This window comes from Desmodus rotundus, chromosome 3, assembly GCF_022682495.2.
Source record: "Desmodus rotundus isolate HL8 chromosome 3, HLdesRot8A.1, whole genome shotgun sequence".
Taxonomy (NCBI): Eukaryota; Metazoa; Chordata; class Mammalia; order Chiroptera; family Phyllostomidae; genus Desmodus; species Desmodus rotundus.
This window is the reverse complement of record NC_071389.1, coordinates 10704473-10719186: the sequence shown is the minus strand read 5'-3', so window position 1 is coordinate 10719186 and position 14714 is coordinate 10704473. Positions and strand designations below refer to the sequence as shown.

The 14714-nt window shown below is 54.9% G+C and overlaps 1 protein-coding gene across 3 annotated transcripts in view; it reads right to left on the bottom strand.

The window, feature by feature from the left end:
- Positions 1 to 14714, bottom strand: part of PAX7 (paired box 7) — a 97887-nt gene that overhangs the window by 27094 nt on the left and 56079 nt on the right. For all 3 annotated transcript variants that reach the window (XM_024554720.3, XM_024554721.3, XM_045191030.2), the window contains exons 6-7: positions 12358 to 12523; positions 11020 to 11222 (exon numbers count right to left, since the gene is read on the bottom strand). In XM_024554720.3, coding sequence (XP_024410488.1) covers positions 11020 to 11222; positions 12358 to 12523 — 369 coding nt within the window. The remainder of the gene's footprint in view (positions 1 to 11019; positions 11223 to 12357; positions 12524 to 14714) is intronic.

Here is a 14714-nt window from a genome sequence, read left to right as displayed (position 1 = left end):
GTGGGAGGCCGGGGAGGTTAACAGGTAGGGGGCTAGGAGAGGCCAGATATTGGAGGGAGGAAACAGGGCAAGGAAAGAAAGCAGCAGAGACGGTGTGCAGAAGAGAACCAGAGGTTACTTTCCCACTAGCTGGGCCCACGAGAAGGTTCTGGGATGAGGGACTGGCTGGAGGAAAAGACAAGTGGGATGACAGGCCTGGCTGGGCTAGGGGTGGGACACAGGCTGCCCTCCCTGCAAAGGAAGTGCTCGCCCTGGTCATCAGGTGGACATAGCAGGGCAGAGTGGGTGACTGGCCGAGACTGCACAGGGGTTAGGGTTGGCACTCAGGCCCGACCTGCCGATGCCCTGGGAGACAGTGGCCCAGCTCTCTCATGCTGCCAGAAGCGCCAGCTGCCCCAGCAGAACTCTGAGGGCAGCTAAGAACACCCATCCCCCTTGAAATGTTCACAGCTAGGGAGAGGGACGGGACAGAGAGGGGACCAAGTATGAGGGTCAGGAGAGCAGGGGAGTCCCTGGGGCTGAGGTTGGGGTGGAGCAGATGCCAGATAGGGAGGCAGGAAGGAACAGGGAAACTCCAAGGTGCCAGGGGAATTAATTCTGCAACAAGAGGTCTTGGGCCAGGTCCTGCACCCCACTCACTGTGTGGCCTTGGGAGCCCCATCTGCAAATAGCTGCCCACATTGTGCTGGGCACCAACGAACATGCTTTGCAGATATTGACTCAGATGAGCTCTATGAGACAGAAACTCTGATTAGCCCCATTTTACAGAGGGGGAAACCGAGGCAGAGAAGAACCTGTTTGAAGTCATACAAGCAGGAAGCGACCATGCTGGGGACTGGGCCCAGGCCCAGGGACTCCAGAGCCTGCATCCTGACGCCCCTGCTCACCTGCCTCTTAGGAACCCTGGGAATAGCCGAGATCAAAGCACAGAAGAAATCACCAGCAAGTGGGAAACAGACCTTTTGTGATGGTTCCTGGGGCTGGGCCAGTGGGTTCAAGTCCAGGCTCTGCTACTTGTTAGCAGCTTATCTTACACTAATGATTTAAACTGCTTGGTGCCTCTGTCCCCCCATTTGTAAGAGAGAAGTGATTGAGGCCCCCCCCCTTCCAAAACAGGTGCTCCGGAGATTAAACATCACGGCATCTGGCCTGTGTTGAGTGCCCCAAAACACTGAACCATTACTGTTATGATTTGAAGTGCTTTTAAGATACTGATAAAGTGAGATAAATGAGCAATGAAGGCCCAACAACCCGCCATGAGGGGTGAGGGAAGGCTTCCCGGAAGGGGCCCAGCCTGGGACGACAGTAGAAGTGGGACTGAGGAGGGGACAGGGCCCTGGAGAAGGAGGCCCATGCAGAGCCAGCAGCAGGTGCAAGGTCTTGGAGCCCAAGTAGAGCATGCCCTAGGGGACCCTCCAAATCTCCCTGTCTCTCCTGCCTGGGGTCTTGCCTGGCCTCCCGGGTCCAGTTGCCGCCCATCCCGGCGGCCTCCCTCCCACTGGGGACCCCAGGGACAGGCCTGAGCAGCTCCGATCCGCCCGCCGTATTAATTGCTAATCTCCCTCATTTTCTTCCCCTCTATCTGCAGGGACTGTCTCGTTTGGAGCCCCCGTGCTAATCAAGAAGAAGGACAAATCCTCTATTTGCATTCTTTCCCACCCAACCAGGCAGCTCTGGACAGTTAAATGGGAAGCCAGCAGACCCAGGCTGTGGCCCCAGGAGGGCGGGGAAGAGGCGCAGGATGGGAGGGCCAGCCCCGCCCGCAGACCAAGAGGCTGTGACTCACGTGCTGGTACAAAGAGCCCACAGAAAGCAGACTCTGAGCGGGGAGGTTCCTTACTAGCAGCTCATCTGTCTCTTTAATTTCACAGATGGGGAAACTGAGGCCGAGAGCAGGGGGATTACACAGTGGGTCAGAAGCAGAGCTGGGAGGGAACTCAGATCTCCTGACGTCCCAACCAGGGACCGGGCCTGGACGCGGCTGAGCCAGACCTCCAGTCCCAGCCCAACAATGGCCCACGCAGAGAAACCCAGAAGGCCATCGCTAATTCAGTTTCTGATCAGAACACGGACAGCACAAAGGGAAAGCTGTCCCTTGTTAAGCTCTTCCTGTATGCCAGGCACGGTTCTAAGTATAAAAAGTCTCATTCAATTCTCGTAGTCCCGCAAGGTGAGTAGTAACACCCATTTTACAGGTGAGGAAACTGAGGCTCAGGGAGCTCATGTCGCTTGGTGGCGGTCGCACAGCAAGTCAGCAGAGGATCCGGGATCCGAATCCTGGTCTGTATGGCCATTCCACTGAGTTTGTGAAGTATCTGAATCAGACACTGTTTGCATGTTTGCCGTGTTATTTGCCGCGGTCTGGTCTGCACCAACCTCCTATCCCTTCCTGTTTTCTCCTGAACCATCCTATCTCCCTTTTGAGACTCCTCTTCCAGGAAGCCTTCTGTGGCCACACCTTCCCTTCTCCAAACTCCTCTGCTCTGCTTATCCTGTCGGACCAGAAATCCCACTAAGTCGTCAACAACTGATTCTCTCATTGCTGGGGGTGGTGGGCGGTGTGAGTACATTCTCCCCCCAGATACCCTTGGTAAGAGCAGACACGGCCGTGTGTGTTTCTTTTCTGGGCCTCCCTGTATGCCGTGCTTGATAAATGAATTTGAAGGGAATCATGGAATGACATTCAAGTGCAAACTAAATGATCAGCTGCCTCAAAAGGCTCTTGGGAACAGACCGCGGCTACGCGTCATCCCATAGAGCCCACAGAAACCAGACTCTGAGCAGAAAGGTTCCTAACTAGCGGTTCCTCCATCTCTTTAATTGCACAGATGGGGAAACTGAGGCCGAGAGCAGTGAGATCACGTAGTGATCAGAAGCAGAGCTGGGAGGGAATTCAGGTCTGCAGCACTCCTGGGGGTGGTCAACGGTGCTTGTAGACCTACTAAGTGCCAGACACTCGGTTCTGTCCGTTACCAAATAAACCACCTTGCACCAGCTACCACTGCCTCACGTGTGGTCCTACTGAAGACCATGGTCCCTGAAATCGAGGGGCCCATGGCAGCATCCAGGTCTCCCCTCCCTGCGTGTTTAGGCCAGGAAGCAGCAGAGAAGCCCCTGCCCACACCTTCTCAAGATGTGGAGTCCAGCTCGCTGCACCCGCTTCAGTGGTTGGCAAAATGGAAGGCCCAGGCTGGCCTCTGAGGGCAGCCCTCAGCCTCTGCCTCTTGTCCGCCCTCAGGGAGGTGCGCGCAAGACTCCCTCATCCCAGAGTCCCATCTGCTCCTCCGAGAAAGGAGAAAAGGCCAGGGTTGTCCCCCTGCTGCTCCCTCAATGATAAAAGACTCCAAAGTCACCCAGGAGACAGACAATAAGCCAGGCCCCCCAATTCCTAGCGTAACCTGTGCATGGGAATGACTCTTCCCCCCTCGCCGTGGCTCACCAGCAGTCTGGAAAGTTCCTGATCCCAGTCTCGACTCTCTCCTCCACCCCCTTGTTCCCCTCCACCCAGGAAAAGAGAGTGAGAGAGGCAGAGACATAAACAGGGGTCTGTTTTCACAGGACAGGAGCCTCTGTCCAGGCCTCTCCCTGCGGACTGCAGCCGGGCCTCTGATTGACGGGAGCAGGTGGCTTTGTTTGGCAAGGAACCACCAGGGGGGAAATAGCTCAGCTTTTCCCACTGAGGTAGGTTGACTGTGGGCAAAGGCAGAAGTGGATGTGAGAGCAGGATCTTGGCAGCATCTGTCCCTCCAGGGGCTGGAAGGGCTTGAGGATGCCCAGGGCCCCCTGGCCAATTCTCTGAGCCCTGTAAGCTGGCCTGGCCAGGAGTCAAGAGGAAGGAGCACTCAGGGGTAGGGGACACCTGATGAGCTGAATGGACAGTCCCCACAGCCCTCAGTTGGTACCCCAGTCAGGGCTATGATGAGGGGCTGGCAGATGTGGCTGGGGGCAGGGGCACCTCTGGGTGCTGGCCTGTTGTCACTGAGTACGGTGGAAGCCAGTTTGGCTTCAGATCCAAGAAAATCTGGCCACAGACTCTTGGCCCTTTCCACAAACTGACCTCTGACCCCACACAGTCACGGTTGGTCATGGTGAGAAATGGTGAGAAATGGGTGGGTGGGTGGAGTGACTCAGTTAGCTTTTCCCCAATCCTGGGAAAAACCACTTGGAGCCAGTGTCCGTCCAAGGGGAGCCAGTCAGTCCTTCCATCCCAGCTCATCGTTGCTCAGAGCCCTGGGGGTGGGGGCACAGCATTTCCTGTGCTTTCTGCAGATCGGGGTGCTGCCTGCACCCCAGCATCCTCTCTTCCCAAGACAGGGGGCAGCAGAACACTGTTCTGGACTGGCAACCGACTCAGTTATTTTTCAACCAATTGAAGAAAGTGAAGGAGAGAAAGAAGGGAAGGGGGAAAGAGATGGAAGAGGCAGGCTGGGAATAAAGCAGGGTTGGAAGCCAGGGTATAGATTGGGTGGTGGCGGGGGGGGGGTGGGCGTCGAGGAGAGTGAATGCACATTTATTAAGCACCTACTATGTGTCAGGCACTTTACTCAAATTCTGCTTTAGTCCTCATGGTACCCCAGAGAGGCAGGAGTTATTGCTCCCATTTTCATATGAGGAAAATGAAGCCCAGAGAGGTTAAGCAAGCCGCCCCAGGGCCCCAGAGCAACTTAGGAAGTGGCAGAACCAGAACTTCAACCCAGGGCTGCTCCTCAGCAAAAGCCACGCAGTTCCTCTTGCCCAGGGGCCTGAGGGAGAGGCCTCTCGGGGGAAAAGGAAAGCCCAGGAGAGCCCTTGAGAAGATAAAGGGAAGGAAGTGGGAAGCAGAAGAGCCACAGGGAAGGGAGGAGAAGGAAGGACTGGCGAGGCCCAGAAAAGCGCTGGCCTGGGGTTAAAGCCCCGTGTTCCTACAACCTGCTAAGCCGGAGAAATGAATTCTGATCCCTCCAAAACCCAACCTTGGGAAATGTGTGAGAGAAGGGTCCCCTTTCAGGAGAGCAGGAAATCCTCCACACCTCCTCCCGATGCCCCGGTAATGCCAGGATGTCCCCAATCTGCTTTGAGGAACGGAGAGATTAAGAATAATAAAAAAATTGCAATAAAATGTGTGTGAAGGAGGGGGTAATTGTGGACAAACGCAGCATTCAAATTCATTTTTCAGCTCTTTTACACACCATTTCAATCTTATTTTCTGCTTGTTAATGAGATCTTGTTGCCTGGGCTAGGCAAAACCTTCCCATATCAGGACATAATTGCACATAATTTTCTCTCCTACCAGTGATTTGCATCAGTTTTTAAAAAAATTCTGGGCTATTTAACACCCTACACTCCCCCTCCCCGTCTCCCTGCCTACAAATCTCCCGCTCCCTCCTCCTTTCTTGTCCCTGGTCCAGCAAGACTCATTTTAAATGCTTATTATAAACGCAGTGTCACCAATAAAGAGGGGGAAACACAAAGAGGAAGTGAGGGGAGAAAGAGGCAAAGGGGTTTCCTGTGCCCACCGCGTGAGGGGCACAGCTCAGTTCCCCAGTGAGTGAACTTGAGCTCGTCCTGCTGAGGGTCAAGGGAAGGTGCAGCGGTCTGGGTCAGGCAGGTCTGCCTTAGATTCTGTCTCTGTCACTCACCTGCTCTGTGGCCTTCAGCAAGTTACTTGACCTCTCTGAGCCTGTTTCCCCAAACGTAGGGCTTCTGTGGGGCTTGAATAATTTCATAGAGGCCAAGTGCTTATACGGGATGTGGCGCCCCATAGGTGTGTGGCTGATGGGGTGTCTTTCCTTGCTGGGCTGGCTCCTCTGGAGGCCTCGAATGATGCCAGGAGGGCAGCGGTGGGCATCTGCTGTTAAGAGGCATTCCGGGGACCCCATTCATCAGGAAGTAAAACTAAAGCCTTGAGCTTTATTTCTCATGGGCTCAGGAGGAGGGGGAAGCTCTGAACCTGGCTATGCCCCTATGGCTGCAAACCTCAGCTTTCCCACATGGACCACAAGACCGACCTCCACGGGCTGATACAGCCAAATAGTATCGTGGACTCTGCAGCTGGGCCATTTAAATCCTAGCTCTGCCACTCCCCAGAACCCACCACAGAGCCTGGCACATAGTAAGGGCTGAATACATGTTTGTTGGATGGAAGGCTAGATGGATGGCTAGAGGGTGGATGGATGACCCTGGAAAAGTGACTTTCCTCATCTGTGAAACAAAGGTCACAAGAACTGCCGAGATTCAGTGAGTGAAAGCAGGTACAGCATTTAGCCGCGTCCATGGCTGGCCCATCGTAAGCGTTCACTCCATGCTGGCTGTCATCAGTAATTGTGGCTAGCACAGGAAGGAAAGGACAAAACACTTGGCTTGCTGTGAGGGTGGCCAGGTGATAAGCTGCACTCTTAGAGGATACTTTTCATTAGTGCACTGGGCGGGAAATTGTAAATACGTGAATCCCTTCTACACATTCCTTCGTGTTAAGCTTCAGAGAGGAGCAGAGAGGCCACCAACGTGGGACATTATGAAGGAGCAAAGCGAGTGGTGGCGGCAAGACAGAAACTCCCGCTTTCCAAGAGGCAAGGGTTTGGCTGGGGTCTGGGGCCCTGAGTGGCAGTCCCAGATTGGCCATTGACAGAGTGATGATATGACTTGGGGCAATGATCTCCCCCTCTCTGGGCCTCAGTTTCCACCTCCCATTCTGGTCCAATCTGCATCTAAAACTGCCTGGGGGTAGAAGGAAGCTCCAGCTGCCCCCTGGGGGCACACACAGAGGTCCTGGTCCAGCAAGGACCCCCCCCACCCCCCGCCCCAGGGCACCCTGCCTCTTGTCTCCAGCCTAGATGACCTTCGAAATGACAAAACCTCACACCTGATTCTTTGCTTGGGAGCTTGGATTGACAAGCGCTGCAGCTGTGAATGACTTTGGGTGCCTGCCTGTCCCATCACAGTGGGGGCTCTCCAGGAGAGGGCCGTGATTGTGGAACAGTAGGGCATCTAAGGACATGACCTCCTGAGGACAGGAGCTGGGTCCCTCCTCTCAGGCCAGGAGCTACGTCTCCCCCATCAGAACTGGGGAATCCCTAAGCACAGGCTCCGGTATCCCCTTTACATCCCTCTGCCCACTACCCCTAAAAGCACGCCCTGCCTGAGATTCCTAGATGTGGGCCAGTGGGGAGTGATGAGTCTGTGGTATCAGATTATTCAAAGCCGTGCAGGTCACAAAAGGTTCCTTTTGTCCTAAGCTGCCCTCAGTTGTTTTGCAAGTAACTGACCCTCAGCCTGGAGCGAAGGGGACAGAGTGGACTGGGGGGTCTTTGGGTCCTAGCCTCCAGTGAGCCAGCAGAGAGAGAGGTCTCATGGGCACATGTTGTCTTCCTCTTCAGAAGGACCCCGAGCGCAAGGCCGGGGATGTCACGTGATGCGTGCATTGCCTGATCCCGTTTGGCTGGCTCTGCGGGCGGGCGAGGGCCAGGCTAGGAGAGCAACAGGCCTCATGGTCACCCAAACCTCTAGGAAGGCTGTCTCCTGTTTTAGCTCTCCCATCAGCCCCTAACCTGTGCTCCTGGTCTCAGTTTTCTCATCCATGATACGGTTTGAGTGAGCTTTCCCCTCCACTGAGCTGAAGGTACAGGCTTCCCGGGATGGTTGCCAACCAATCTCCAAAAAAGACGGCGGGGGTGGGGGGTGGGGGCATTTCTGAGACAGGGGTGTGAGTGGTTAAGAGCTCAGGCTCTAGAGAGGAGGGCTGAGTCCTGGTTCTGTCCCTCTATCAGCTGATTTCTCAAAAGAGACCTTGCAGGCAAGAAGGGGCTGGAAAGAAGGACTCCAAGTCATGAGAGGCAAGCACCTACATCCAAGGTTACTCTATCCAGCAAAGCTATCATTTAGAATGGAAGGGAGGATAAAGTGCTTCTCAGATAAGGGCAAGTTAAAGGAGTTCCTCATCACCAAGCCCTTATTATATGAAATGTTAAAGGGACTTATTTCAGAAAAAGAACATCAAAACTATGAAGAGTAAGATGACGACAAACTCACAACTATCAACAACTGAACCTAAAAAACAAAAACAAACTAAGCAAACAACTAGATCAGGAAGAAAATCACAGAAATGGAGATCACATGGAGGGTTATCAGCAGGAAGGCAGTGAGGGGGGGAAGGTACAGGGAATAAGTAGCATAAATGGTAGGTACAAAATAGACAGAGGGAGGATAAGAATAGTATAGGAAATGGAGAAGCCAAAGAACTTATACGTATGACCCATGGACATGAACTAAGGGGGGGGGATGCTGGAGGGAGTACAGGTGCAGGGCAGAGGGGGATATGGGGGGGAAATGGGACAACTATAATAGTATAATCAATAAAATATACTTAAAAAAAAAGAATATCGGAAACAGTCGGAGCAGGGCCTGAGTCACGGGGCTCAGAAAGTTAGCTGTCCTTGTCAACATCGGCGGAAACCAGTGTGACGTCTGTTTTATGTTATTGTCTGTCTGCCCCACACTGCCAGCTCCGCAGGGCAGGGGTCTCCATCCCTCCTGTTCACTGGCTGATGCTAGAACAGGGCTGGGCATGGAGCAGGCACTTATAACCATCTGTTACCTTTGAGTCACGGCTCAGGCACAGAGCTGAGATGCATAAATGGCTTTTTGGTTAAATTTGGCTGGGCAGTCTCTCTGGGCAGTCCCTGAGGCTCACAGTACCTGCTGCCCAGGCGGAGTCTGAGACGAAGACGGGATCAACCCCTGAGATGTGGCACACCTTCCCCAGGTGGCAACAGGCCAGTCAGTGTGACCAGCAGGTGCTCAGCAGGGCCCCCAACTTCACCCCCCAAAATAATCCCTTTGGGCCAAGGCTACGTGGGCAACGGTAGCAGGGACCTGAAATTCTGGGTGAGGGGTCAAGTGCCAGCCCACAGCCCAGGTGGAAGCCCCATCCCACACGGGGCCCATCCTCTCCCTCTTGTCCAGGTGAGCTCCTCCTGTTGGGGAGACAGGACATGGAAAATGGATCAGTTTTGGTGGAGAACCCTCACGGCTCCCTAGACCACAGAGATGTGCTAAAGAGCTCAGGGGGACCTGCTCAGACTGAGGAGGGAGCGTGCTGGGTGTGGGGGCTCAGAAATGCCAGGAACTTCTGTACAAGACCTGAATGCCCCCTGGGCTGCCCCCTTCCTTCAGGAAGTGTTCGCAGCTTAACCCCGAAGGGTCACGCTCTCAGAAGCACACATGGCCGGGCCCCGCGTCCGCCCTGCACGCAGCCCCTCTCCCCCAGCAGCTGTTCACCTCCCGGTCCCCTCTGCCCCCGTCAGACCCTCCATCTGTCTTCACACCTTCGGTGGGAACCTCCGGGCAAGTGCGTGTCTGCAGTCCACCCGATCCATCACAGCCTTGCAGCCTCTCCTCCCTGAGCAGTGGGGAGGGAGCCGCCGAGCGTTGGGCTGGACCTGGCTGCTCACATTGGTGGGTCAGTGTCTCTTCCTCTTCCTCCCTCCCTGAGGTTCAGTGCTGGGCCCAAACAGCACATGGGACATCCTCACCCTTTAACCCCTTGCTGCACACGATACTCGGCTCTTCTCTGCCCTATGACAAAGTAATGCTTTGGGGATAAACCTCAGGCCATGCTGAAAGCAGCGGGCTGGGAGGAGCAGGGGTCAGGGAGCCAGGTGCCCTGAATTTGGACGTGTCCTGTGCCCTCCAGCTGTAAAGTGAGGTGGCTGGCCACGTAATCTCACTGTCCCACTTCAGATTTCCAAGTGATGCTCCTCCCACTTGTTTATGCCATGAGGCCAGGCCAGGACCCCGTTCTCGGGTGTGGACTCCTCGGGTCTCTGCAGCATTCTCACCCAGCCACCTCTGGGGTCCTGTTGTGCCTCCCCTACCTCCTGACTCTACAAGGTGAGCTGGGCCCCTGAGTCCTTGGCACTAGTGAGACAGAGGTCATGCCCCGAATGCAGAGAACATCTTTCTAGTCAGATTAGTGACACTCTTTGTTTAATTGCTCTTTTGTTGATGGGGGGTAAACTGAGGCTCAAGGATGCTACCTCACTTAACACCTGAGCAGCGGAGCTGGGATTGAAACCTCCTCCAAGCCTTCCCCTTTCTATCACCATTCAGGTACGTTTGTATCACGCGCATTCTCACCACACAGGAGAAGGAGGTGTCTCAGAAGGTGGGAGGCAGGATGAAACCTCCCCCTTGTGGATAGCTGAGAACCTGCTGTTGCTGCAAAAATGAACTCACCAGTTCCTCAAATTCACTAAAACTTCCAGTATCACCAAGTGCTGTTCCCCAAACCCACCGCTGCCCACCATCAACCCCAGCATGGTCTTCCCCACTTCATTTAAAGTAGGTCCCAGGACTTCTAACAGCATCACCAGGCAATGAGTGACTTAACCAGCAACCAATCACATGTGAGTGAACAGAGTTTCAAGACCCAATGGGAGTAGAGTTTTTCCCATGGAAGCCAGCTACAATTCTCTCTACCAATAGGACATGGCCCTGCCTTTCATGCATTGGTCACTCTTGGTGAAAGGCAGGAGATGGAACACAGGGTGGAATCCAGGAAGGACTCCTGGTTCTAGAACAAAGCCCCAGCCACTGTCAGCATCCCGTAGGAAATGACACAAAGGCCGCACCAAAGCACGCTCTGACAATGCCCGACTTTTACGGGCTGAACAGCCACGAGGTGGGTGGTGGCCCATTTCACAAGCTCGGGGCAGCTCTCCGTCCAGGAGCAAGTCTGTAACACATCTGTTTGTTTCTGGGCAGCAACAGGTGTGGAAGCTCGTTATAAAAACCCTTCCTCTGCATCCACCACTGAGTCACCCAGGTCTGCAGCTTGCGAAGATAAACCCAAGGTGAAGGACCACAAAATACTGACAAGCGAAGGTATTTAAATCCTCTCCAGGTACCCAGCAGCCAGTGGCTTTGTGGAGACCAGTGACTTTTTCCCCAAGGACAGCCAACCTGGGTCACCTGGAGTCCCTGAGGCCTGGGCTGGTGGGTGTCTGGTGACAGGACCTTGTGCAGAGGGGCGAGGCCACCTACCTGAGGGGACAGGCCGTTGCTGACGGGGTTCATGTGGTTGGAGGGCGCCGCTGGGTTCATGAAGCTGTCGGAGTAGCTGGAGAAGCCGTGGCGGGCTCCGTAGGCAGAGCTGGTGTCCGCGGCCGCTGCAGCCGCAGCCAGCCCGCCCTGGTGCATGGTGGACGGTGGGAGGGGCTGGGGCCGGTGCACGGTGCTGCCCCCATCTGTGAAGAGACCCAGGGGAGGGCCTGAGCCGGTGGCTCACCCTGGAGGGTGGGCCTTCCAGGGCCAGGAAAGAACCTCCTGTTTGGAAAGCAAGCTATGAGCCTCCTTCTCCTAGCCCCCATCCAATGGAGGCAAGGGACTGTCTCTTTGTACTGACAGCCAGCTGACATTCCAGACTACCTCTAGGCAGCTGTGCACCGGCCCTGCCGCTCTGTGCTCGGCACACACTGGGAACCTAGTAATTACCTGGACTGAAAGGCAGACCTTGTGGGGACTCTCGGAATCCATCCACGCCTGTCCCAATAGCATTTTGTGAGCATCGACCACCTGCCAGGCGCTTTTACAGACACTAAGGGTATGAAGCAAGATTATGGTTCCCATTTTGTAGATGAAGAAACTGAGGCTCTGGGGAGGTGGGGCTCTTGTGCGAGGTGACAAGGCTAGTGAGCAGTGTGACCAAGGTCTGAACTGCTATCACTGATCCTAGCTGCTCAGCTGCTATTCTGCTCCATTAGGGCCCCTCCACACAGCCCTCTGGTGGATGGGACCATCATCCTCTGCAAAGGTTTAATTTCTCTTCAAGAATCCCAGAGAAGGTCCCCTGCTTCTCCTCTGCCTCCAGAGCTCCAGCCTGTCTGCCAGCCCTTTAAGAGGAAGCCACCCGGGCTTCATGAGGCAGACGTCAGGTAGTGGGGTTCCTAATGCGTGCAGGGTAGGGGGTGCTGAGGGGAGCCGGGAAGAGGAGGGGGAGGGTGCAGTTGGAGACAGGATCCGAGGAAAGAGGGGAGGAACCCTTCGCCTCCCCCAAGGTGCCACCTCTTCTTCATTTGAATAAGACCCCGGAAATTCATGTGACTGTACAGTTTGAGAAGCTCTGTTCTACACGTGGACATGGAAGTGAGCTTGGTAATCCTTACCTGCATGCTCTATAGCCTGTTGGCAGAGCCAAGAAGTTCAAGGGCAGGACCTCTCCTTTTTTGTCTTAATAGACTGTCCACATGAAAGTAGACAAAGGGTCGTAAACGCACAACCCTTCTCATTCCTTATTTGTTAAGGAAGAACGGACTGGGTGGGCCAAGGGTGAAGGGACTGAAGGGCGCAGCTAAGAAGCCGGCACAGGGCTCGGGCACTCACCTTGGGAAATGGTGGTGGTGGGGTAGGTGGAGTCCGGCAGCTGGTAGGGGGGCAGTGTGGGCATGCCCGTGGGAGGGAAGCCCCCTGGCAGAAGGTGGTTGAATGCTGCCAGCTGGTTGGCTCCTGCCTGCTTACGCCAACGGGCACGGCGGTTACTGAACCAGACCTGGGGGGTGGAGAGTGGAGAACAGAGCCCTCAGCCTGGTTCCTGGTGAAAAGCTGAGACTCATCCAGAACCAGTCCCCCCAGCTGTCACCCTCAGTCCAGCCAGCATGCTCCCCAAAGGAGGACCTCCCCTCCTCACGCTGCTGGGGACAGTTTTCGGAGAGCTTTCATAGGCACGGTCCCTTTCTGTCCTCACAACCTCCCGGTGAGAAGCTTATTATCATCATCCCCATTTCACAGACAAGCAAACTGACACCCAGAGAGAGTGGGTGACTTGCCCACGTGACAGGCTGTGTGACTCTGAGTACAGTGCTCTTTCCACGGCAGCTGCTCCTGCCCCGAGGGATGTCAATGGGAGCCTGGCCTTGTTTTCACACACGCTCAGCTCAATGCCTGCCTCCTCCAGGAAGCCCCCAAGGAGGAAGCCACACATCCAGAACCCACCTGAACGAGACCTGCCTGCCAGACTCAGATGTGAAAACCAGTTTTTTGTCTGAAGCCTGAGGCCCCACTTTGCTTATCTGGCACAGGCCCCCTTGTCTGGGGAAACCCACCTCCCACAGACACAAGGGTGTGTTAAGCACCGGTGGAAGACCAGGCGACATCTCTGAGACTCCGTGTCCTTCGAGCTCTGTGCTGGTGCTGCAATGTCTGTCCATAGGACCGTGAGACACGGCCTCCTATTCCCATTTTACAGAAGGGAAAACTGAGGTTCACACAGGTCGAATAACTTGCCAAGACCACACCCATAGTCTTTAATGCATTTGAAGTTTGAACTTAAATACCTGCCCTTCCAGAGCTCACTTGTCTGAATGTGCAACACGTCCGGGGCTGGGCCAGAGAAGGGAGAATGGGTGTGTGAAACGGGCGGCTCTGGGGGGCTCTTCTCCGCCTTCAAGCTCTGCACACGCTGTTCCCTCTATCTGGAACATTCTTCCTGCAGCCCTTTCTCAGGAGAACTCGAGTGCGCCTCCTCACACAGTTATCCTATTTACCGTTTTTTGGGGCAATGCTTCTCTTTATCCCTCTGGCTCCAGGCTTTGGGGGCAGAGGCCTGCATCCCTGGCTCACTGCTCTGTAGGGGCTCAGCCGATACTTGCTGAATGGTTGAGTGAACAAGGGAAGGCAGAGATGGCCTTCCCAGGGCTGGGGCCACAAAGCTCAGTTGGCAGCCCCTGCTGGTGGGGAGAAGACCCCGACCTCCCCTGGCACAGGACCACTTAAGACCCCCAAACCTCCAGACCGTGCCTGCTGACACGCAGGAGGGGAATCTCATCGGGCAGCGGGGTGCTTGCTTGTCTTTTCTCTCAGGGAGATACGGTGTGCAGCTTCCCAAGCTGGATGGATAGAGCAGCTGGCTCTCACCCGTTTAGGATTCACTAAGAAAAGAGTCGAGGCAGCTACATCTGGAGGGAAAGCTGGAGGCCAAATAAGATGGAAGTCCTGGCTCTTCCCCGCCTCCCCAGGGCTGGAGGGCTTCCCCAGGGGCGTCCTGGGCTGAGGTGGAGGCCGTCGGAGGGAGGCTGCCTCTGAACTGGGAGCGATGGGCAGTGTCTCTGGTTCCCTGCTTCCGTGGGAGTGTTTTAATTCAGCCTTTCCCAAAGGGTGGGACTCCTGTCACTCCACGTTGGGGAGATGTCCCAGGTGGCCAGAGACCTGACATTAAATAGCCCCGGGCCGCTCCCCTTCTCCAGGCCTCTGGTCTTGGCTCAGTGCAAAGGTACCCTTCCTGCCTTTTTAACACCAAGGGGAGCTCTGGAAGGTGACATTTTCCTGAAGGGCTTTGATCATATCTTTTTTCTTTGTGTGTATTTCCAATTGTCTTCCTTTTACGGGATTCAGAGGTACTTTTATGTTAAAATGTGTTGATTTTATAAAAAGGACAACATGGGTCATGTGAAAATATGGCAAAAATCTTGAAGACGGTCAGAGAATAACTTAAGTATGGGACACGCTGTTCTAGTTGGTTTCAAGGTAGCTGCTCCTTAGGGGCAGGTCAGCTTTTCCTCAAATGAAGATACGAAATAAAGTTGGAGGTATTCTTCTTTCCTTCCTGCCTTTCCCAGCTTTTCCTCCTGATCTCGAACCTTCACTGGGACTCTGCGCTGTGCCCAGCAAGACACCGGAGAGGAATGAGAACAGGCTTCAGCCCGAGCTGCCCTCTGCCGGGGCACACAACAGGCACCTCGGAG